The sequence below is a fragment of the Pelobates fuscus genome, chromosome 11 (assembly GCF_036172605.1).
Source record: "Pelobates fuscus isolate aPelFus1 chromosome 11, aPelFus1.pri, whole genome shotgun sequence".
In the NCBI taxonomy this organism is placed as follows: domain Eukaryota; kingdom Metazoa; phylum Chordata; class Amphibia; order Anura; family Pelobatidae; genus Pelobates; species Pelobates fuscus.
The window spans coordinates 12,080,038-12,105,806 of NC_086327.1; the positions used below are offsets into that span (position 1 = coordinate 12,080,038).

Consider the following 25,769-nt stretch of genomic DNA (forward strand, 5'->3'; position numbering starts at 1 on the left):
TGTTTTAATTAATTGTCAAGTGTTTTATGCCATATATAAGAAAGTTATTGTAGTTACAAACATATATGCACCCGAGGAAGACCTATTGCACTAGGTCGAAACGCGTTGTGCTGTTTATTGTTTTTTTTAGTCTTTACTGTACAAATAAAAGTATTCACCATATATCCATCTCGGTACCTGGTTCCTGATCTACTAAACAGAGGATTATTTATACCTTCTGGGGGACCTAAAACCTGCAAATTCCCATCTGATTGATGTATCCTGCCTTCACAGTTTAGAGCAAACTCAGAAATGCTCTAAATATTGTGAGTTTTCCAATTATTTAATTTTTAATATTTTGTGTTTGAATTCACTACGCTATGTTGGCTTCTTATATTTACAGACCTTAGAGATTATTTACATAATCCAAGAGTTCCGTCTACAAAAGTGCGCAATCACCTTTTCTCCATTTTGTATCTTTGTATGTAAGTGTAAACGAGTGACTATACACTCAGGTAATATTGCTGTATGCCACATTATCTTTGATAAGATATTTGGTTTATTTGCGCCACCCTTTTTCTTTCTTGCTGTACTAAATTGAAGAATGAGTTGGATGTGAAGGGCTGTATACCCCCACATGAATCTTGCTATGCATTGTGGGACATTTTCACATGGGGGTCTTTTGTGAGCAGTCATCCATTTTCAGCATCCATTTTGAAGGAGGTTGCGCACATTCTTTAGGTAAATATTTCTTTTAATCTATACATTAGCTGGCAAAGCAGATAATCGCAGACTGTAAATCGAATTGTTTCGTGTTTGGCAAAGAATCTTCAAAAAGCCAGAAAGTTAATCATTTCTTTAAACAATTCCCTGAGACAGTGTCGCTGATAACGATTCTTTCACAATAGTTGGTGATGTCATGAAGACAAAGATGACTTCTTGGAAAATAACAGTAAGAAATGGTTGTGAAATCGGAGGAGAGGTTTGGGGGAAACAAGCTCACAGATTTTTGCATAACACTTAATCATCAATTGCACATTAAAATATTTTTTTGTACCTCAAAACAGGAATTCATTCAGTGAAATCCAAATGGGTGGGAACTGACATTGGCCAAGAAGTGCCTTTGCACAATTGATCTTTTTGATTGTGTCAACTTGCTTGTGAGTGTTATATTGTATCAGTTTTTAATTCACTATTGTAATTAAAGGTTGCACTATGATCCTTTTTATTTTTTTATCTTTCATGTGAGAATATATTTCTGTCTTCGGCGTGATATCACGTTTCACTTTGTATTTTGTGATTGTGGCGCCCTGCACTGCATTTTAACCATTTGGGGTTCTTATACAGTTTTCCTTTGTGTGTAGTTGTTAAAGGGATTTTTTTGGAGTGCTCCCTGTTTCAGAGGATTGCCCGCACATATTTTGCACTTTGAATATCACTTACCCATTTTTAATTCTGGTCAACTTACAACTGTCACCAACCTTCCACACCAGAAGCTTCTGTACCACTGCCACGCTACAAGATAGGTAGGAGGCATGCAAGGGAGGGAGGGGAGCAGAACACTAAGAGGGGGGAGGAGTGGAACATTAAGGGACAGGAACGGGGGGGGGGACACACTAAGAGACAGGAGAGGGAAGGGACAAGGAAAACTAAGGGCGGGGGGCACTAAAAGGAACTCTAAGGGTGTAGGGGGGCACTAAGAGACAGGGAAGAGACCACTAAGGGATGGGGGGAGAGAAACACTAAGGGACAGGGGAATGAAAAGGAACCCTATGGGGGGAGGGAGACCAGTAAAAGAGAGGGAAGGGAGAGGAGAGGAACACTAAGAGGAGGAGGGAGGAACACTAAGGGAGATGTTGGACCACTAAGAGACAGGGAAGGGAGGGGAGAGGAACACTAAGGGACATGGAGAGGAGGGGAGAGGACAACTAATGGATGGGGAGGGGATAGGACCACTAAGGGACAGGAAGGGGAGGGGACCACTAAGGGACAGGAAGGGGAGAACACCAGTAAGGGACATGGAGGGGGGGAGGAACACTAAGGGACATGGAGGGGAGAGTGGCACACAGGGTGGCCAGAGTGGGGAGAAAGACACACAGAGGTACATGATGGGGTTGAAAGACACACAGATATGACTGGGAAGTGGAAAAACAAAGTGGCTGGGGGTAAATGAGACACAGAGGGGCTAGAGAAGAGGAAAGGGAAGGGCTGAGGGTCAAACAGACACACATAAAGGAGCTGTAAAGAGTAAAAGACACAAAGGGGCTGGTAGAGAAGGAGACACACAAAGGGGCTGGGGGTAGTAAGACACTAAAACCATCTTTGCCTGTGTACCCAAAAATCCTTACACACAGCGTTCTCTACATACGTGCACACACATACTTCATCCCCTATACTCACACACTACATCACTTACACAAAATGTATCCTTAAACACACACTGTATCCTCCTACACACAATGTATCCTCCTACACAAAATGTATCCCCTACACACCATAGTTACATAGCTGAAAACCATATATCCTCCTACACATACACTGCATCCCTACACATCATGTATCCTCCTACACAAACTGTATCCTTCCACACACACTGCAGCCCTACACATCATGTATCCTCCTACACACCATGTATCCTCCTACACAAAATGTATCCTTCAACACACACTGTATCCTCCTAAACACACTCTATATGCTACAAATCATGTATCCTCCTACACATACACTGCATCCCTACACATTATGTATCCCCAACACACACTGCATCCCACACACATACACAATGCATCACCTGTACAAACACTACATCCTTTATACATGCAGACACTACATCGTCTAGTGTTCAGCAGGTTTCCTGAACATATCGTTTTCACAATCCTAAGGCTATGGGAGGTTTGTGTAAAGTGCTGTCCCATAGTATGCAGGATTCAGCATCACGGTATCAAACAGATTAGCCAATGAGCGATATAGAACACATTGCCTTAGTTTAAAGGTCTCTCCCATTCACCGTATAGATTACACATCGTACATGACAACACTTTTCATGTATTGCCAATCAGAAAAACGGAACCGTGATGAGAAAAACAGAATAGGTTCACTAGATTTGGCAACCCCCCGTCTTGTCCCCCTGAGTTCAGATGTCAGATAAAACTGGTCCATATTTGAGCTGAGCTTTATCATAGATAGGGCTTCCCAAATAGGCACTGGACAATATTAAACCCATTCAGGATGACAGGATGAGGGGGTGGCAGACACCTCGCTACGTGACATTTGATAGTAGTGACAAGTTTAATGTAGGGTCTTTTCGTACAGTTCTCTAATGTGTCCAGAAGATGGCAGCAGAACTCAGGCTAGAACACAGTGGGATGTATTCATGAAAGCGTGAATTGTAGTGAATTATTAAATCCAATGGCAAAATTAATCCTGAAAATAGTCGATTTGAAAAGAAAAAAAAAATCCTCCTCCCATTCAGTTGCACCCTAGCTATTGCTTCCTGGAATGTCATTTCAGTTTTCAGTTTTCCCCAATTCACTATTTACCCTAAGTTGTGTATTTGGTTATTGGATACTTTGCCGTACCCCCCTTTGATATAAGTTGAAGCAGTGGATCTCATGAATTAATTTCACATAAATCAAACCATCTATATGGGTGCACTGTGCTCTCGTTAATTTTAGTGGCTAATTACTGAATATGTGCAAGGATGATGTCATGCATTTTAACATTCTGCTTTGGGAGAACCATGACTGGCAGTGATGATTCCTGAATAGCCGAGATATGAATTAATTGAACAAGACATGCCTATATCTAACTTGAAGTATTCTCTCCTTCATGCTAACAGCCCCAAAAATGGCTATAACAAGTCTCTGGAAATCTATAAAACCTCCAACCTTAGGAAAATGGTTTGTAAAGATGAAACATTACCACGTCATGGTAATGTTTCTCCTTAACCCCTTAAGGACACATGACATGTGTGACATGTCATGATTCCCTTTTATTCCAGAAGTTTGGTCCTTAAGGGGTTAAAGGGACCTAATAGCCACCTAAATAACTTTAGCTTAATGAAGCAGTTTTGGTGTATAGATCATGCCCCTGCAGCCACACTGCTCAGTTCTCTGCCATTTACGAGGTAAATCACTTTGCTTATGTTGCTCTTGTCCTACCTCTATGCATGTGACTTACACAGCCTTCTTAAACACTTCCTGTAAGAGTCGTCTAATGTTTGCACTTCCTTTATTGCAAATCCTGTCTAATTTATAATATCCTATCTTCTGCACTGTTAATAGCTTGCTAGACCTGAATTAGGCTCCTGTTTGTAATTAAAGTTTATTTTACAAAGCAGGAGACAAAAACTTTTATAGTAAATTACATCTGACTGAAATTGAAACCATTTTGTTTTTATGCAAGCTGTGTCATTCACAGCCAGGAGAGGTGTGGCTATGGTTGCATAAACAAAAACAAATGTGATTTAAACTCCTGAATGGCAGAGAATCGAGCAGTGAGACTACAGTGGCATGATATATACACCAAAACTGCCTGATTAAGCTAAAGTTGATTTGGTGCCTCTAGTGTCCCTTTAAATAATCATATGAGATACACACATTTGGCAGCCTTGGGAATCCTTTATGGACAACCGTTTCGCTAAGACAAACCAGTGAATCATTAGGCAACCCTCTACATTAGGACTGTCCAACCTGCGGCCCCCCAGATGTTACTGAACTACAACTCCCATGTCCACCAGCCTTCTGTTTATTTGAAAGAATCATGGGCGTTCTAGATCAGAAACATCTAGGGGACCCCAGGTTGGACAGGCCTGCTCTACATACACTTATAGAATATGATCACTTTGGTAAGCTGCCCATATGGACTTACTAGACGTCCTATAGCCATAGGTTCTGACTTATATAGCCGAATACAATGACTTAAGAGTTAAGCAGGCATGATCTCCAACTATGCCGATTAGCCGAGCTATGATTATCTATGATTAAGGCCACTTCGTATTCCTAAATTGTTAATTTATTTTCTTTTCTTTATTGCATTTTAGTCTTCATTACTTTTCTTTTTAACCGTCTCTTCTTTCTATACGCGCCTGTCTACGTTTGTGAGCTATAGTGCACCAGATTCCTCTCTCTTTTCTATTCTGGTATGCCATTATAATGCTGTGTTGGAAGCACCGGTATAATGTCTCAAACGAACCATGAACTTGCAATATTGTGCTGTATATACAAGTTTTGTATCTCTTAAGTGACAAAACGAAATACTGTGTGTACTCTACTCAAACGCATGCTCTGACTACGATGTATCTGAAACATATTACTACTTGGACAATGTAATAAATTGTTAATGCATGGTGCATGTACCTCTTTATATTTTCTTAATAAAAATATAATGAATAATAAAAATATTTTAAAAATAAATAAATAAATAAAATAATTGAACAATGTTAAAATATAATGTGTTTACTATAGGATGGAATATCCCCCAGAGTAAAGAACCACAAACTGCTAATTTTTTACAAATTTCAAAAACAATCTGTTAAAAAATCATCTCTGATGTGGGATTTATTAAGACAGAGATATAACTGTGATGTTTGAATGACACAATCGATATGTGAACTTAAATCGACTAGATTAAGTATTTATACAGCAGGGGTTCATTCACTGAACAAAGCCTTCTAGTGATTTGAAATCTGGATTGAAAAACTTAGGCCATAATTGTTCATTTGGAGAAATTCTCAAAGTCCGCAATCGTCACAGAGTGACTGTTTTATCTTGAAATTTGCGATTCAGTTCCAGGTAACACTGTGTGCTTATTAAATAAACCACTAGATGTCTCACAGTGGGTGAGAAACAGTGTATAATAATGTGTGAAATAAGTACATTAGTGAGCGTTGAGGTGTAAGAGTGTAGATCTGTATAATAAAGTTAAATACTTAAATTTAAAATTAAATTAGAATTTCTGACAATTCTCAATATAGCGAATAATGCTGTGAGTTTTGTGAGTATATTAGTGAGTATAGGCCTGTATAACACACCGTTAAACATTGTATACTACTATTATTATAATTATTATTAGCATTTATTATTAATGGGTGTCATAATATTATATTAGGCTGTGAATAGAGATTGTGTGAATGTCTTAATCAAAATCACAGTGAAATGCTCAATATCATTATTAGCCCAAAAGTATAAAAATAACCTTTTATCACCCAAGATCCTCAGGAAATAATTTAAACAAACATTCACCTCCCCTTGTACAATATCCAACTGTGATGATGTACAACTCCAACAATACTGCTGTAAATTAGGCCACTAGATGGCAGAACGATCCCTCCTGCTCTCCAAACCTCCAGTCCTTTTCAAACATATTGCTCATTATTTTGACCATGACGGTAGACTGAGGAGCCATCTCAGAGCTCCTTCACAACTGTGGTTTAACCTTCCAAAAAAACAACAAATCCACCAGTTTACCATCTCTTATACATTTGCCTTTCTATCTTCAATCCAAACCATAGTTGCAGTAAATTCTAAAGTTATTTTTGTTTTCGATAGGCACCCCTGGATCCCTTTTGTAACAAGAAATGTACTGTAAGGTGTAAATTGATTATTTTTCAAATATCCATAGCTTGGCCCCATATCAACTTCAGATTTTAATGTCACGTCTCCTTTTTCTGTCTGTGAAAGATTTGATGGTTTTGGGTGTTTCCACTTCCAAGATCTCACCCAATGTATCAAACGTGGTAGGTGACTCACATTTTGATGACATGTTGATTTAAGTTCTGGTTTAATTCACTCATGAAAGAAAACAGGCTTGTGGGTTATCCGATGCACGTTATACGTATTGAGACCAGGAACATCAAACCCAGTAGACAAACCCTGAGCATCAAATAGATAGAAATTAAATATCTGGTGGTCTTGAATTTCAAGGGAGACAGAGGCAGACCCTAAGTTCAGAGTACAGGGGTACTCCTTGTCAAAAACCACTTGAAAGATCCTCTCCTCCAAATAATGGAGACGAATGGTCCTGTAAATTTCTGTAATCAGCTCTTCAATATGAGGTCCAAACTGTTGCATTGACAAAACCCCACTGGGTCCAGCCTTGATCTCATAAAAAGTCAGATTTGCATAAGTGTAATATCCGACGTAGGGGATAGGATTTGGTGTTGGGTTTAGTCTTTTATCTGCCTCTCTGAAGGCTTTTTCCAGAGCTGGAATTAAGTAATTATATGTTTTTGATACAATATCCTCGTCTTGAGGTCTCCTCCCGGACATCAAAACAGTGAAGCTCAGGAGGAGTTTAGGGATCATAGAAAACGTAGCAGAGTAACCATCCAAATCCCCATCTTTCCGAATAATGTCATAACCATATTTCTCATTTACTTCCCATGGAGTACCTGTCTTGTTAGCAAAGTAGTTACTAGAACACCTAAAAAGTGGGGTCAGCATCGTCTTTAATGTGTCTGCTTCCAGAATCCGGCGATGGTAGGTGCCCATTAACACCATGGCTAGTTTAGCCATATCTGCTGCTGTTGAATACATTTGACCAGTTGGACGATACCAGCCCAGGTCATAAAGTGGCGCAAGCTGGCCACTGCTATAGTAGCCAACTGCCATCTGTGCTAAGATAGGAGGTGTGATGTCAAATCCTGTGTCTTCCATGCCCAAACGGTCCAGAATATTATCTGCTACCCAGCGCTGATAGTCTCCTTCTGATGTCTGCTCGGCCAATACATGTGCCAGTAATGAGAATGCCAGGTTACTATAATGACACCTGGGTAAAAGAGGTCCTTAAATTAACCACATATACAGTAAATACATGCCTTTAAACTGATCTAAGTGGGGTGCTTGGGGAAAGAGGACATGAGATAGTTATCTTCTATAATTATTATCATCTCCTCAAGGCACAACTAACAGTCCAGGATTTAGGAATTACCCGGGTGTGTCTAAGGTGTTTTAAATAAACAAACTTTTTTCTTTTCTTTTTCTAAACACCTTAGACACACTCGGGTAATCCCTAAATCCTGGACTGTTAGGTGTGCCTTGAGGAGAGGGTTGAGGAACACTGGTTTATGGTATGGTTACCATCACCACTAGGGTAACGCTTGGGGTTCTGCCAGCAGGAAGATATTCTAAGCAGTAACTTGTTGTTAGTTGTAGTTAAAGTGTCAACAGGATGAGACAGACAGAATTGTATGATTTGTACCACAAGGCTTCTCTTGTAGTTGGAATGGTGGAAAGGTTATAGAGTGATTGGGTCCGGGATGGGAAGTGGCATGCTAAGTGTTAATGTTACATTTTTGACATTTTCTGTAATTGCTTGTGCACACTTTGCTGCATTGTGATGATTTGACATAATAATGGGTTATGTACTTTAAGACCAGTCACACTCACTTTGTTCCAGGATCAGCCACTAGAACGTCATCCTTCAACAGGTCAACTGCCTGTTCCATGGTACCTTTCCACAAGAGATTTGTGGAACGAAGCCTCCGTGGCAGCCCTAAAAAGGAAAAAGAGGTACGTGGATCTGTGAGACAAACACATCTAAGATCTTTGTTTATATTTTTACTAACAAAAAACAAGATACATTAAATGGATATCCTATTGTAAGAATTCATGTGGACAGGCTCGCATTTGCCTGTATTGTATCTTTGTCTGTTGGTGACTTATAGAATGTATCCATATAGAATAAAGAATAGTTGGACTGGAAAAAGAATAGGCCCGTAACTGTTATAGTAGCTGTTATTAGTTTAACTATGACACTTTATGTTTGCTTTCTCTCAACCTCAAAGCAGATGACAAGAAATAGTCTGTTCTGCTGGGATGATTTAGGATGTGAAAGGATGAGCTTAGTTTATAATATATCTTACGTTACATACACAGTATTCCAGTTCTGTTTATATTATCGCTCAGTGTGCAGGATGAGATGGCTCTCAAAGGCTTTATTTAGTAGGAAGTGCCATCCAGAGGGCACCAGCTAGATATGAACTGCAACTCACACCACACATAGCCGTTGCAGTCAAGCTGTAGGTTTTGCTCATGTAGACCATGCCCACCTGACAACTGACTTGCCATCCTTCGCAGAGTGACACCTGACGGTTTCATAGGCTGCGCCCCTTTCTGCAAAAATGCTAATCCATCCATGTACTTCTGGTCAGATGACCTTACTCGCCCTAAAGGGTTCTTGATGGAGAAGTTGGACAGGTAGCGCTCCAGAGGGTCGTCCAATGACGCAATCTCGCCTTCCTCCCATAGTTTGTACATCATGAGCGTGGGGAAAATCTTAGAGATGCTAGCAATCCTGGGGGTGGGGGAAAATGTATATGGATTTACAAAGTACCTTATGGATCACAGGAACAATGAGCAAAGGAGTGAGTTACAAGTTTACAATTCTCTGCTTTATTTATTGATTTATTCACTTTTTTAAAGACCATACTTAAAGGTAAGAAAATCCGAGGTCAGATCTTAGCACCTCATACAGGAGAACCTACCCTTCTGTGATGCAGGTATTCCAAGTGAATGATAGAGCCATTTGATTACTCTTTGTCTGATATCTTTTCATAAATAAAACCCTTAAGACTTGATGAGAGATATAAAGTGTCAACGCAATCTTTAATCAACCGTCTCCGTACGTTGGAAAACATTTATCTTTCTTACCGATAAATCGTGTACTCGTTGGGTGAGGCAGAGGAAGGGTCCGATCCATTTTTCTTCCCGAAGTTTCCTGTCCACAGCACCGTGTCGTTATAAGTGACAATCGCAGACATGGTAGGTAACCCCGGAATCTGAATTTTATTTCGCAAAAGTTTATCCACCTTTGGGGAGACATAGAAATGTATTGCCCAGGGCATAGTTGAAAACGGGAGAAATGTCATTGTATCCTTCCTGGTAAAATATTTTATAAAAAAATATCAATAAATGAATTGAGGTTCAACGAGAAAGAATTGTTGGAACTCACAAGGAATGTAGGGCTAGCTCATAGATAACAAAAACAACATTCACTAACAGCTAAGTTGCAATAATCTTTAATATTGTAAAATGTCTATACCATGTTAGTTGGGAGAAAAATAGATTTCCTATCTCAGATATTAAATTATTTGCAAAAAAATGAACTGATTACTTTCTTTTTTCCAAATGGGTTGTTACACGGTATTCAACACACCAAAACTTACCATTCGTGAATAAACCCCTTGGTCTTAATGTATCATTTTTTCAGTATACCCCTCTCTTAAGTGATCCTTGCGGATTTTGTTTTAACGCAGACATGCCCCATAAAGATTATAATATAATAGCATGCAAGGAATGCCAGCGATGGGGCGTTATTTACTTACTATAAACATGTCTGTTTTACATATAATGTCCAACTTATGCTGTTAAGAGCCAGCGGGGATAAATATTATTAAACTCCGGGATGTTTGTTTTAGAATGAGACCAAGGAGGTGCCACCAACCTGGTTCCAAGATCTTAAAAGGAAAATCTTGTGGGATTATATAATTGGGGGAGTTTACATGTGGGGTTATTTGTGTGGGGGGAGGTTACATGTGGGGTTATTTGTGTGGGGGGAGGTTACATGTGGGGTTATTTGTGTGGGGGGGAGGTTACATGTGGGGTTATTTGTGTGGGGGGAGGTTACATGTGGGGTTATTTGTGTGGGGGGGGAGGTTACATGTGGGGTTATTTGTGTGGGGGGAGGTTACATGTGGGGTTATTTGTGTGGGGGGAGGTTACATGTGGGGTTATTTGTGTGGGGGGGAGGTTACATGTGGGGTTATTTGTGTGGGGGGGAGGTTACATGTGGGGTTATTTGTGTGGGGGGGGAGGTTACATGTGGGGTTATTTGTGTGGGGGGAGGTTACATGTGGGGTTATTTGTGTGGGGGGAGGTTACATGTGGGGTTATTTGTGTGGGGGGAGGTTACATGTGGGGTTATTTGTGTGGGGGGAGGTTACACGTGGGGTTATTTGTGTGGGGGGAGGTTATATGTGGGGTTATTTGTGTGGGGGGAGGTTATATGTGGGGTTATTTGTGTGGGGGGAGGTTACATGTGGGGTTATTTGTGTGGGGGGAGGTTACATGTGGGGTTATTTGTGTAGGGGGAGGCTACATGTGGGGTTATTTGTGTAGGGGGAGGTTACATGTGGGGTTATTTGTGTGGGGGGAGGTTACACGTGGGGTTATTTGTGTGGGGGGAGGTTACATGTGGGGTTATTTGTGTGGGGGAAGGTTACAAGTGGGGTTATTTGTGTGGGGGGAGGTTACACGTGGGGTTATTTGTGTGGGGGGAGGTTACATGTGGGGTTATTTGTGTGGGGGGAGGTTACATGTGGGGTTATTTGTGTGGGGGGAGGTTACATGTGGGGTTATTTGTGTGGGGGGAGGTTACACGTGGGGTTATTTGTGTGGGGGGAGGTTACATGTGGGGTTATTTGTGTAGGGGGAGGTTACATGTGGGGTTATTTGTGTGGGGGAGGTTACATGTGGGGTTATTTGTGTGGGGGGAGGTTACATGTGGGGTTATTTGTGTGGGGGGAGGTTACATGTGGGGTTATTTGTGTGGGGGGAGGTTACATGTGGGGTTATTTGTGTGGGGGGAGGTTACATGTGGGGTTATTTGTGTGGGGGGGAGGTTACATGTGGGGTTATTTGTGTAGGGGGAGGTTACATGTGGGGTTATTTGTGTGGGGGAGGTTACATGTGGGGTTATTTGTGTGGGGGGAGGTTACATGTGGGGTTATTTGTGTGGGGGGAGGTTACACGTGGGGTTATTTGTGTGGGGGGGAGGTTATATGTGGGGTTATTTGTGTAGGGGGAGGTTACATGTGGGGTTATTTGTGTGGGGGGAGGTTACATGTGGGGTTATTTGTGTGGGGGGAGGTTACATGTGGGGTTATTTGTGTGGGGGGAGGTTACATGTGGGGTTATTTGTGTGGGGGAGGTTACATGTGGGGTTATTTGTGTGGGGGGAGGTTACATGTGGGGTTATTTGTGTGGGGGGAGGTTATATGTAGGGTTATTTGTGTGGGGGAGGTTACATGTGGGGTTATTTGTGTGTGGGGAGGTTACATGTGGGGTTATTTGTGTGGGGGGGAGGTTACATGTGGGGTTATCTGTGTGGGGGGAGGTTATATGTGGGGTTATTTGTGTGGGGGGAAGTTACTTGTAAAGTTGTGTGTGAGAGGAGTCTACTTGTGTGGTTATGTGGGGGGAGGTGTGTGAGAGAGAGGTTACTTGTGGTGTTAATTGTGTCAGGGAATGCTACTTGTGGTGTTGTGTGGGGGTTAGGTTACTTGTGGGGTTTTGTGTTTGGAGGGCTATTGTGGGATTATTTGTGTCGGGAGAGGCTGCTTGTGTGGGGTATGCTACATGCGGTGTTGTGTTTTGTTGGGGGGAGGCTGCATGATGTATTGTGTGTTTGGCTGTACCTGAACTGAACTGGATTATGATATAATCTGCTAAATCTTTAATATAAATTTACAAGAAAACAGAGAATAACATGAAGATGTTTTAGACAAGTTGTAGATGGTATCTGATGTCTTATTCAATAACCGATCACCATTTAACGTGTGGAGAGCAGTAAATGTAATTGTCTCATTATTTATTTAACTGTTTGAGAAATCTGACCTTCTCCAGAGCCTCTTTCAGAATGGGAATCGGGTGATCTAAAGGCACAGGATCTGGGTAACGTGGACACATCCGAACCGTGGGAGGATCCTTTTCCTTTAACACAGGTGCTAGAAAATATAACATTCAACCACATTCTATTCAATACAGTCTTGTATTAAAACAAACAAACAAAAAATATAGATTGACTGTATCAAACAGAAGATGATATTCACAATTTCATCATCATTCGTAGCAGAAAGATACGAGCATCTCTCATGTGATCCATTTTCATTTACTGGAACCACTCAGGGTCTCAAGAACATAAGCACAGGTTCACCTACATTTTGGTCTTATTTTCAAGGAAAACAGAACTAATTTAAAAAGTGATGAGGGCATTTCGATTTAACCAGAGTCTAACACACTTTCTGTACAACTCCATGAAGTTGTTATATTCCATGCAAAAAGTACACTGTACAGGACTCGTGGGCATCACAATGTTTACATACTCAATGTCTTGTGTATAAATGGTTCATAGTATACGTACTAGATTCTTGCTTGGGCAGTTTATATTGCCAGATGAAGCAACCGGTCATTGCCACGGAGAGCAGGAAAAAAAACACCAGCCCAAGGTGGGTCCATTTAACCTTCATCTTTGACCTCCGTGTTAGTCCTTTCTTGCCCGATGACTAAGGAGAAGATCAGAGATTGTTACTACAGCAGGCAGAACTCATAAATAACCCTCAAAGCATAGTAAAATACTAAAGGCTATTCGCAGCCTCCTTCTCCTGAATATATTTAGTAAATAGTGAGATAGCCATGGTACATGGTCTACGAGTTTGGAGTCTATGAATGTTTGGCCCTCTTGCTGGATGTTGATGTCTGCCTAGAGGAGAACCAGCCATATTTCAAAAGTGAGAATAAATCTCAAATTGGAAAAAGGCCTTTATAATAGGCATTAGGTAGACCCTAGAATAGTTCATGCTCTGAAATATAAATTAGCTTCACTGTGTAAGGACTTATGTAATTGTGGTCAAGTATTGTGAATGGATTTGGAGGAAAGCAGAATATCTTGAGATCTTGTCCTCTCAGAATCTCCAGTACGAGTTCCAGACAGTTCTCTGTCATAGCTTAGCCTAAAGCCAAGAGTTCCCGGGATTGACCGTTTGGATCCTTCTTTAATTTCCAGATCTGTATCCCACACGTTCTCCTTCTGTACCTGACCTCTGAATATCTTCCACTTGTTTGCTTCTTTGAGGTGTCAACGTTCCCTGCCCTGACCATCGGAACTAACATGAGAGAATGGTATGTCTCTCTTAGGAACAGATAAATGAGGCCTCATTAGCTCACTTTATGCAGGTGGAGTTTCCTAGTCTTTTAATTCATTTATATAATTATTTATTTAAAAAATGTCTCCTGTTTGTGTGACTGCTGCTAGCACAACCTACCTGGGAGTCTGGACCACTTCTTCTCAGTTGGAGATGATTTTCTGTGGTGTTCTCCTTCCCCAACTCAAAAATGCAGGCATCCAAATCCTAACAAATATTATACACTTGTCAGTTGCGTTCATCACCAAAGGTTTTCTACATTTTGGGTAAACTTCTAATTACAAATAAATCAAACATATCAGTTTAAATAAATGTGCTTCCTCTTCATGTTTCAATGACGCAAACATTTACTTATTTTTGAATGCATGCACATACTAATACATTATAGATAAACGGTTACTGCCCTGTCTTTTGCCAACTGCCCTCAAAGTTGGAATCAAGAGGGCAGGGGAGACAAGGAAGTGTGGTCAGGAGGTGGTGCCAGTTCCCACCAAAGGGCTTGTACCCAAATAGATTAATGAACAAAAATTAGCAAAGAAAAGGAAAAAATCCCCTAAGGGATATTCCTATGCTGGCAATAAGGTAACAATGACACCTAAAGTAACAATAAAAATTGTCTACATGTCCTAGGGAGTATAGCTTGGATGTTACAGGGAAGAATGTCCTTGTTATACTAGTAATAGTGATAAATCTTTATTGAATCTTAATAAATAACAGAGAGACACAGGCTTTTCCCTATATCCACATATAGCTGTAGGCAGAGGGTACAGAGGACCCAGTAATTGTTTGTTTGAGAGGAGAGAAAATTTACTCTCTATTTCAGTGTGACCAACAATCATATAATCCCCAGAATGAGTTATTGCCAGGTGCTGGGCTGGTAGAGGAATGTAGGAGTAAAGATAAGAAAAATAAAAATTATTATTGTATAAATTTCCTACTTCAAATACCTCTATGCTAGTCCCTAGTCTCCTGAAAACACCTTCAAGGGTGTTCTAATCTCAGTCTGAATCTGGGTATCTGAAAGAGCCAACTGCCTGATCAGCTTGAGCTTACTCGCTAGGATGAGCACGAAAAATAATAAAGAAAGGGTCTAAAAACCCATGGTGCAAATAAATATGATTAAGTGCATTGAGTGCATAAGTGCAGAGTGAAAAAAATAACGACGAGCTTATCGCCCGACGCGCGTTTCGGTGTGTAGGAACACCTTCGTCAGGGGCTGAGCAACTGTCCTGGCGAAAAACCGGGACTTTTAAATGCCCGCTAACCAATCGGGTCCAGGGTTCCCCCCCTCGTCATCTGTGACGTGTACGGAATCTACCCGCGTCACGTATGACGTACCTATCACGTGGTACGGGATAGCAGCGAAGGAGGAGTCTTTGAGAAAAAACGTCATATGATTGACGGATTTTAGTCTCCATAGATTGGCCAAATGAATTGTAACGAGTCCCTTGGGCAACTTTTTGCCATTTTAAAGGATTACTGCATTCTAATATCAATAAGAGATCTATGGAGGCATAATAGTAGAGCTAGATCAGCCTCCTTCCAGGGTGGATTTTCCCCTCTTATGTTAGATTTAGATATTAAATCAGGGAAAAGTTTGTACAATATGGTAATGACAGTATAAGTGTTACATTGTTTATGAGGGTTGTTCTATCATATCGTATTTTACCCTTATTGGGAGACACTTTCAAAGTTATACACTGTATGTGAGAGTATTCAGTCTAAAGCCTTTTAAAGGGAATTTCTGCATAAAATATGCTAGAGTGAATACTCTTAATGTGTAACAGGGTGTATAATTAAAGAGAAGTGGTTTATCTATATGCAATAGAGATGTAGGCTAATATGTTTATTGTATATTCCTATACTGTATACACTGTCAATTGTCACATGGTATGGGTGGGAGGATGGTTAGCTTTGTTTGAATAGGCGGACAGGTGCTCTATTAGTGATAGAAAAGTGCTTCATGTGAGAATAAAAAAGATGATTACTATTTACAAGTGTCAAAATTTATGTATAGAGATCATGTAATAAATGGTGAATAGGTAAAACCTTCGTTCAGACCATTAGGCGACAGGGTTTGTAGGCGGTAAATCCAGTAACATTCCCGTTTCCTAATACGTTGGTCCCAATTGCCTTTCCTTTGGTCTTGTTTGATGAGTTCAATACCTTGAAACTTTAAGACCGTGGGATCCCCTCTATGTGTAGTTTTGACATGTCTAGAGACCGAAGTCTCTATATGTCTAGTAGTTTTTACTGCATTTACGTGTTCAAGAATCCTTCTCCTGAAAGGACGGAAGGTTTTTCCCACGTACTGCATTGGGCATTGGCAGGTAATCAGATACACCAAGCCCTTTGAACTACAGTTAAAGAAGGATGGGGTGTCAAAATTTTGATTTTTCGAGCTGTTCGTAAATGTCTTAGAGTCCTTTCTAATAAAATTGCAGGCTTTACATCTACCACATTTGTAGGTGCCTTTTAGATTATTAGTCAGCCAGTGTTGTGGCGTCACAGTTCTCTGGAAATGGCTGTGGACAAGGGAGTCTTTAAAGCGGCACTGTCATGCCGAACTTACCTTTCCTCAATCTCTTCCTCTTCTCCGCCTCTCTCAGGATCTGTTATTCTTTTCTTCCATTCTTCTTTAGTTTTCTTTAAAATTATAAGACAAAGTAGGGACTCTTTGCCTTATGGAGGATTCCTCCGCTTGACCAGCTCTGACCAGCGGAGGAGCAAAGTGTGCTTCATTTCCGCTGGTCAGAGCAATTTTCCCATGATCCCTAGCTTTCCTCCCAGTTCCCACAATGCTTCCTGTCAGTATTGCCGAACGTCCTGTCACTTAGACAGAACGCCGGCAAAACTGCCGAATTGCATCCTAACAGAATGAGCACTGTTTCTCCATTGGTGTTAGGATGCAATTCGGTACTTTGATCGTATCGGAATTTCATTCTAATGAATGAAACTCCGATCCTATTCATTGCTGTGGCTGCATCTTGCAGCCGCTTAGTAGATAACTCCCTAATTCCCACGGTATCAGGGAGCTATCTACTAAAAGGCTGAAAGACCTGAATTGGTCTTGAAGCCAAATGTACTAATACTAAGTAAAGATTACTTAGTATTAGTAAATAATATGCCCCTACTCGCTATACCGCGAGCAGGGGCATGTCTAGTAAGCAGTGAGCAGCCTGTGGCTGCTCACTGTAAAAAAACCAAAAAAAAAAAAACCTAATAACCCCCCCCCCCCTGCGCGGGGGTTAAAGATGGGGGGGACCTACTGTCCTCCCCCCTGGCCCCCACCCCTGCGCGGTGGGTGGGGGCCCTAATAAAATAATAAGGGGGGGGACCTACTGTCCTCCCCCCCTGGCCCCCACCCCTGCACTGTGGGTGGGGGCCCTAATAAAATAATAAGGGGGGGGACCTACTGTCCTCCCCCCCTGGCCCCCACCCCTGCGCTGTGGGTGGGGGCCCTAATAAAATAATAAGGGGGGGGGACCTACTGTCCTCCCCCCCTGGCCCCCACCCCTGCGCTGTGGGTGGGGGCCCTAATAAAATAATAAGGGGGGGGAACCTACTGTCCTCCCCCCCTGGCCCGCACCCCTGCGCGGTGGGTGGGGGCCCTAATAAAATAACAAGGGGGGGGACCTACTGTCCTCCCCCCCTGGCCCCCACCCCTGCGCGGTGGGTGGGGGTCCTAGTAAAATAATAAGGGGGGGGACCTACTGTCCTCCCCCCCTGGCCCCCACCCCTGCGCTGTGGGTGGGGGCCCTAATAAAATAATAAGGGGGGGGACCTACTGTCCTCCCCCCCTGGCCCCCACCCTTGCGCGGTGGGTGGGGGCCCTAGTAAAATAATAAGGGGGGGACCTACTGTCCTCCCCCCCTGGCCCCCACCCCTGCGCTGTGGGTGGGGGCCCTAATAAAATAATAAGGGGGGGACCTACTGTCCTCCCCCCCCTGGCCCCCACCCCTGAGCGGTGGGTGGGGGCCCTAAATGAACCCCCCCCCCATTAAGGTGACTAGGGGTCCCAAGCCCCTAGTCACCCCCCCCCCCACCCAAAACATTCTATCCCCTACCTACCCCCCTCACCCTAAAAATAGTGAGGGGGGAATAAAATAACTAACCTGTAAAAAAAAAAAATTAAACTTACCATTTGACGTCTTCTTTTTTCTAAATTCTTCTTTCTTCAGCCCCCAAAAAAGCCAAATAAAAATCCATCATACCCGTCGCACTTTAAAAAAAAACAAAAAAAAAACCGAGCGCAAAAAAAAATTAATCCATGTTCACCCATGGAGGGCACGCCGCGTACTGAGCTCCGCAGGGCGGATCAAGGCTTATATAGCCTTGCCCCGCCCTGCAATTAGGCTTAGAACACACTGATTGGTTGGTTTAAGCCAATCAGAGTGCTCTGTGTCATTTTACACAGCGTGGGAAAATTCAAAAGAACTTTCCCACGCTGTGTAAAATGACAGATCACTGTGATTGAATGGTTTTCAAGCCATCCAATCACAGTGCTCATGTGTCATTTTACAAGCGTGGGAAAATTCCAAAGAACTTTCCCACGCTTGTAAAATGACACAGAGCACTGTGATAGGATGGATTTCAAGCCATCCAATCACAGTGCTCTGTGTCATTTTACAAGCGTGGGAAAATTCCAAAGAACTTTCCCAAGCTTGTAAAATTACACAGAGCACTGTGATTGGATGGCTTGAAAATCATCCTATCACAGTGCTCTGTGTCATTTTACAAGCGTGGGAAAGTTCTTTGGAATTTTCCCACGCTTGTAAAATGACACAGAGCACTCTGATTGGCTTAAACCAACCAATCAGTGTGTTCTAAGCCTAATGCAGGGCGGGGCAAGGCTATATAAGCCTTGACCCGCCCTGCGGAGCTCAGTACGCGGCGTGCCCTCCATGGGTGAACATGGATTAATTTTTTTTTTGCGCTCGTTTTTTTTTTTTTTTTTTTTTAAGTGCGACGGGTATGATGGATTTTTATTTGGCCTTTTTGGGGGCTGAAGAAAGAAGAATTTAGAAAAAAGAAGACGTCAAATGGTAAGTTTAATTATTTTTTTTACAGGTTAGTTATTTTATTCCCCCCTCACTATTTTTAGGGTGAGGGGGGTAGGTAGGGGATAGAATGTTTTGGGGTGGGGGGGGGGGTGACTAGGGGCTTGGGACCCCTAGTCACCTTGATGGGGGGGGGGTTCATTTAGGGCCCCCACCCACCGCTCAGGGTTGGGGGCCAGGGGGGAGGACAGTAGGTCCCCCCCCTTATTGTTTTATTAGGGCCCCCACCCACCGCGCAGGGGTGGGGGCCAGGGGGGAGGACAGTAGGTCCCCCCCCTATCTTTATTTAGGGCCCCCACCCACCGATCAGGGGTGGGGGCCATGGGGGAGGACAGTAGGTCCCCCCCTTATTATTTTATTAGGGCCCCCACCCACCGCGCAGGGGTGGGGGCCAGGGGGGAGGACAGTAGGTCCCCCCCCCCTATCTTTATTTAGGGCCCCCACCCAGCGCTCAGGGGTGGGGGCCAGGGGGGAGGACAGTAGGTCCCCCCCCCCTTTTATTATTTTATTAGGGCCCCCACCCACCGCGCAGGGGTGGGGGCCGGGGGGGAGGACAGTAGGTCCCCCCCCCTTATTGTTTTATTAGGGCCACCACGCAGGAGTGGGGGCCGGGGGGAGGACAGTAGGTCCCCCCCCCTTATTATTTTATTAGGGCCCCCACCCACCGCGCAGGGGTGGGGGCCGGGGGGGAGGACAGTAGGTCCCCCCCCTTATTATTTTATTAGGGCCACCACGCAGGAGTGGGGGCCGGGGGGAGGACAGTAGGTCCCCCCCCCTTATTGTTTTATTAGTGCCCCCACCCACCGCGCAGGGGTGGGGGCCAGGGGGGAGGACAGTAGGTCCGTCCCCCCCCCTTATTACCATTTATGTTTTTACAGTGAGCAGCCACAGGCTGCTCACTGTTTAGTGGACATGCCCCTACTCGCGGTATAGCGAGTAGGGGCATTGGGGAGATTTTAATCTCCCTTGTGCTATTATGGGGGTCATATTGACCCCCATAGAGTGAGGGGGGGACCTGGGGGGCTTATGAAGTGGTGGGGAGCACAGCTCCCCACCGCTTCTGTCTTTACATATTACAAGGAGGGAGCTGCACGTCGGTAGCTCCCTCCTTGTAATAAACTGATCGAACAAACGAACACTGATACTCAGTGTTAGTTTGTTCGTCTGATTTTTTCTATTCATTCATTCGTCTGTCTGATGAATGAATGATTAGATGAAATTCCCGTTCGCATGTCCAGGTGTTTCACTGGGCATGTGCGGGAATCTCACAGTCTGTCTAGTGTGGGTAGATGACGTGTCCCACAGGGACTTCACCTACCCACACAAAGATGGCGGCGCCCTGAATAAAGATCGGGGCAGAAGATACAGATTTAAAAATAGGTAATCTGGGGGGCTTAGGGGCATTTGGGGGTGACTAGGGGGTCAATTGGATGTAGTGGAGGCGGGAGGGGGGTTAAAAAAAAAACGGGATTCGGCATGACAGTGCCGCTTTAAGATTCATACCTCTCCTTGCTACTAGGGATACTTGTGGTGGTAACACGTCCCTCAATTGGTCGTCCTGTTTCAACAGGGGCCAGAACCTATGCATGATAGATCTCACACAGTTCCATCCCGCATCAAATGTGGCTACACATCTAAGTTGTTTGTTGTCTGGTTCCTTGGTTTTCCCATGTGAGGAAAGGGGGCGAGGGTTCTCGTCCCTTATTAGACTCTCTCTGTCTGTTAGGAGGGTTCTATGGTAGGCTCTCTTCAGACATTTGTTTGGGTATCCTTTGGACCTAAACATAATGCGTAAATCTCTGGCCTTTAATTTGAAATCCTCCATATCTGTGCAGTTGCGCCTAAGACGCAGGTACTGTCCGATTGGAATCCCTTTCTTTTGAGGGACAGGATGATGACTCCTCCAGTTGAGTAAGCTATTTGTAGCTGTACTTTTCCTGAATAGGTTTGTTTTTATACTACCATTCGGGTTAGGGATAAGTGTGAGGTCCAAAAAGGTTAGGGTGGGAGTTCCCACCTCTGTAGTGAATCTGAGATTTAGATCGTTTTGGTTAAGTGTCTGCACATACTCTTGAAATTGTCCTGAGGTACCTGTCCATATGATTACTATGTCATCTATGTACCGTTTCCAGTAATAGATGCATTGTGTCAGGTCACTGGTGGGGGTAGTGAAAACTATCTTCTCTTCCCACCAGCCCAGGTGCAGGTTGGCATAAGAGGGCGCACAAGACGTCCCCATAGCCGTACCCTGCACCTGGTGGTAGTATACCCCATCAAACAAGAAAAAATTATGTGTCAGAACAAACTTGAGTAGTTGGATTGTAAATTCACTATGTTGGTCCAAGTGAGTACCTCTTTTCTGTAGGAAGTGTCTAATGTGTTTCAAACCTAAGGAGTGAGGGATGGAGCTGTAGAGGGATTCTACGTCTAAACTACAAAGTATAGAGTTTGGAGGCATCTGAATTTTGGCCAGTTCAGCTAAAGTTTGCTTTGTGTCTCTTAGGTAAGATGGGAGTTGGGTGACCAATGGTTTTAAGATTTGGTCCAAATACACACTTGCATTCTGGGTCAGATTATTGTTACCGGATACTATCGGTCTTCCAGTCAGGATGTTGTGTTGTTTATGTATCTTTGGTAAGCTGTAAAACGTTGAGATACGTGGACTGTCACCCAGGATATAGTCATATTCATTTTTGGAAATGAGATGATCATTCAACCCTTCTATCAAGATTACTTTTAGTTCATCTTGGAATTTTGTGGTTGGGTCATGCTGAATGACCTTGTAGGTGCTTTCATCAGTTAATATTTTTTTAGTCATTTCTACATAGTTTGGAGTGTCCATAATGACAACGTTACCTCCCTTGTCAGAGGATTTGATTGTAATTTCCTTGTTGTCTCTTAGGGATTTTTAAAGCTCTTACTTCTGATGTGGATAGATTAGAATTGGGTTTAGAGTCTAGGTCAGATGTAGTGATTTTGTCTATCTCATTGCTTACCAATTCGACAAAGGTCTCAATATATTTTGAGTCACCCAGTTTCGGGCAATATTGACTTTTTTTCTTCAGATTGGTAAGAGGATATATTGCTTGTTCACTTCTGTCATTTTCTTCTAGGAGTTCTGCTAATAGCATGGTCATTTTGTAATCTCTCAAATCAAGACCTAGTGCCTTAGCTTTTTTCTCCTCAGAGAGGAGGTAATTTTTATGTAGCAGGAGCTTCCTGGCAAATAGATGGACGTCTTTCACCCAGGTAAACTTATCGAAGTGTGGGGTAGGTATAAAGGATAAGCCTTTGCCCAGTAGGTCTAATTCTGGTTGTGTCAACTTGTACTAATACATGCTCACTTGTTCACACACGACCACACATACACACATGATCTCCTATACACATGAGCACACATGGACAAATCTATAAATGATCAGACACACACGTACATGTCCATACACGATCACACACACAAACACACACGTACAAATCTATACATGATCACACACCCAAACACATACACTGAAAAAATCCACACATGATCACACACACAAGAACATATGCACAACTCCAAACATGATCACACACACACAAACACATATGCAGAAATCCACACATGATCACACACAAAGACATAATAAAAAAAAAACCACATGTGATCATACACACATCAACACATATGCACACACATGCACACAGGCACGCACAGCATAAATCACAGCATTCCTGATGTGGTTGTGTCTGCGTGTTAATTAAGGATTCATAGCAGGGTATTATTAGAGGGATTATCTATTAACACTGATGACATTAGCACATTGAGTGTAACTGGCTGGAGCCAGGCGATGTCAGTGATTACATACCTCATCGTTTCTAACAAACCCGGTGGACTGGCTTTAACTCTCTAAGTAAGAAGAAGGCAATGAAACTCCAGCACACAGCATTACTTCTCTTCAATTGTTTTGGATTCAGTAGAACAAGAATATTCTACAGAATCTCAGCAGGAGTTGAATGGAACAGATCTTCAGGGACTAAAAGGTTTACATAACTTTTCATAGAGCATAGCTACAGCCTAAACACTGGCCATAACTGGCCACATATTTATATAGAAACAAAATAGAAACAATACGAGCCAGTTAAATGCTCCCTCACTGAATGCTACACAGAGAGTGGCCAATTTGTGAGATGGAGGATGTTTCCAGAACCAAAAAGTTATTAAATTATTTTATTTAATTGTGCGTTTAATTAAATTCAACAGGAGACACACTCAAATTATCGTCACATAACAAGTTTACTACTAGAATATTTTACAAATGGGTTAAATATGATTAGACCAATAAAAGAAGGTATTTCAAAATATCACAATACTCCATTCCATTCCATCGTTCTTTCCACTGCTCTAGGTGAAATCTCTTTGGATGAACTCTAGCATTTTGTATTTGTATAATATTACCACATCCTCTCAAATACACTGTATTTTTTTATTCCATGATCCCCCAAACTCTATAAAAAAAATCCATTGACCTTGTAGGCTACATCTATATTGATGCAATATTTAATGTGAATAAATGATCATATTGAATTTTTTACAGTTTAGCAAACCCAGCCTTGAAAAGTGAAACGTAGTGGATAAAGGGAATTTGCAGATGACAAAAAACCATCTCAGAGCAGGAAGGGACAGGAAATGGTATTATCATACGGGCCTTAAATAAGACATGGCGACATTCGGCGCTAAGTATATTTCTGCTTTAGGTGCAATTAAATATATTTCCATGAACTCAAAGGCATAAACATTTCATTTTCTATTTTCATGTAAACCTTTTGTGCAAAGAATACTCTCATATAATTGTATTTTTTGTACGCAATCCACCACGGACATTCTACAAGTCCAATGCCATCCAATCAAACTAGTAATAACACGTTAATCCGGTCAAACAATATCTCCAACCTCAAACAGAATATAATCTTCTCTTACCAGTCTGAATTCTGATAAAAAGCCACACATAGAATTCCTCCCTTTGGGGTAAATTTTCCAATAACGCTGATTCTGTTTTGGGTCTTCCTAATCTCACGCCGACCCCCCCAATATTCATCAGAGCCCTGGTATGATGTCTTGCTCTGAGGATTTTCTCTGTTAAAACCCAAAGGGAGGGCCGGTAATCTCTAATCCCTGGACCATTCTATCCTCAGCCTTCTGCCGGTCTGTGGATTAACCCTTACAAAGCAGTATCGGCCCTTTAAATAGCAACATTGTCTGAGCTTCATTTATAAACAGCAAATTAGAAAGTAGGCTTAAATTACCTTTTTTTTTTACTTTGTAGACATGTTTCCTGGGAGCATGAACTTAGTGTAGAATCGATTTCAGTTCAATCACAGAATATCAGTTTATCTGTGCAAAGTGTAGACAGGAGGGTGATAATGGATGGGGAGAGGGGGAGGAGGGTTTTTGGATCGGGTCTGGGGAAGCCATGTTGAAGGGACTGGTGTCAGAGTGGGGTTGGATTAATGAACTTGTTTAGAAAACAAGGTAAGGTGAAGGGGCCTGTATGGGCAAGCTGAATGGACGGGTATAAGAGTGTGGGAAGGGAATCAATATACTGCAATAAAAACATGCATGCATTTAATTATGCATTTCTGTCAATGGGGCTATATCTGAGCAAAAGCTGCAGGTCTCTTCCCCCACCCAGACTTTCTGTGTCTGTCCAATCACAGACTTCCCAATGCAGCTCAATGAGAAGTCTTTGCAAGACAGGTGTTCTGGGCAATTTCTACCTCCTGAGCTTAGCTCCACTGAACAAGGTTACCGTAATTTATAAACGTGCCAAATTCTATTTAAATCTGCACATTGTGTAAAATGAAAAAAGAGGACAAACTCTTCAGCAAGATAGAGTGCTTTTGGGATCTGCAGTCAGGGGCGGGCTGGGCCGGGGGGCAGGGAGGCAATTGCCCCCCAGGCCGCCCGAAATTATTTTAGGACCGGCCGCGGCGGGCCGGCCCTTTAAATGCTGCAGCCGCCGAGCGCTCTGTAAAGAGCGCTCAGACGGCTGCAGCAGCTTTTTCCTCCCTCCCCTGTAGCCCGTCCGAGCTGGTGTCCGATCCGCGGTGCCCGGCCGGAGTGATAGGAAGGTGCACAGTGTACACCTTCCTGTCAGTCCGGCCGGTTACAGGAAACAGAAACTCCTGTTCCGCGCGGAGTTTCTGTTTCCTGTAACCGGCCGGACTGACAGGAAGGGCACACTGAGCGTGCACCTTCCCATCACTCCGGCCGGGCACCACGGACCGGAAAGCAGCTCGGCCACGCTACAGGGGAGGGGGTAAAAAGAAGAGGGGGAGGGGGGGGGGAGTAAGAAGAGGGAAAGTGGGGGGGGAAATAAGAAGAGGGGAGGGGGGGGATAAGAAGAGGGGAGAGGGGGGGAATAAGAAGAGGGGAGGGGGGGGAATGGGGAGAGGGGGGGAATAAGAAGAGGGGAGAGGGGGGGAATAAGAAGAGGGGAGAGGGGGGGAATAAGAAGAGGGGGGATAAGAAGAGGGGAGGGGGGATAAGAAGAGGGGAGGGGGGGATAAGAAGAGGGGAGAGGGGGGTGAATAAGAAGAGGGGAGAGGGGGGCGAATAAGAAGAGGGGAGAGGGGGGCGAATAAGAAGAGGGGAGAGGGGGGGATAAGAAGAGGGGAGGTGGGGGAATAAGAAGAGGGGAGGTGGGGGAATAAGAAGAGGGGAGGGGGGAATAAGAAGAGGGGAGGGGGGAGTAAGAGGGGAGGTGGGGAGTAAGAGGGGAGGTGGGGGAGTAAGATGGGAGGTGGGGAGAGTAAGAAGGGGGGAGAGTGAG

The 25,769-nt window shown here is 43.2% G+C and overlaps 1 protein-coding gene across 3 annotated transcripts in view; it reads right to left on the reverse strand.

The window, feature by feature from the left end:
- Positions 1-6,554: 6,554 nt before the first annotated feature.
- Positions 6,555-25,769, reverse strand: part of LACTBL1 (lactamase beta like 1) — a 36,017-nt gene continuing 16,802 nt past the window's right edge. For 2 of the 3 annotated variants that reach the window (XM_063437031.1, XM_063437030.1), the window contains exons 3-9: positions 14,021-14,107; positions 13,120-13,261; positions 12,594-12,703; positions 9,630-9,787; positions 9,029-9,273; positions 8,367-8,472; positions 6,555-7,746 (exon numbers count right to left, since the gene is read on the reverse strand). In XM_063437031.1, the coding sequence (XP_063293101.1) occupies positions 6,765-7,746; positions 8,367-8,472; positions 9,029-9,273; positions 9,630-9,787; positions 12,594-12,703; positions 13,120-13,261; positions 14,021-14,107 (1,830 nt within the window). In that variant the 3' untranslated portion in view covers positions 6,555-6,764. Of the gene's footprint in view, positions 7,747-8,366; positions 8,473-9,028; positions 9,274-9,629; positions 9,788-12,593; positions 12,704-13,119; positions 13,262-14,020; positions 14,108-23,917; positions 24,035-25,769 lie in introns of those variants that run through there. The other variant, XM_063437029.1, reaches the window with a different exon arrangement.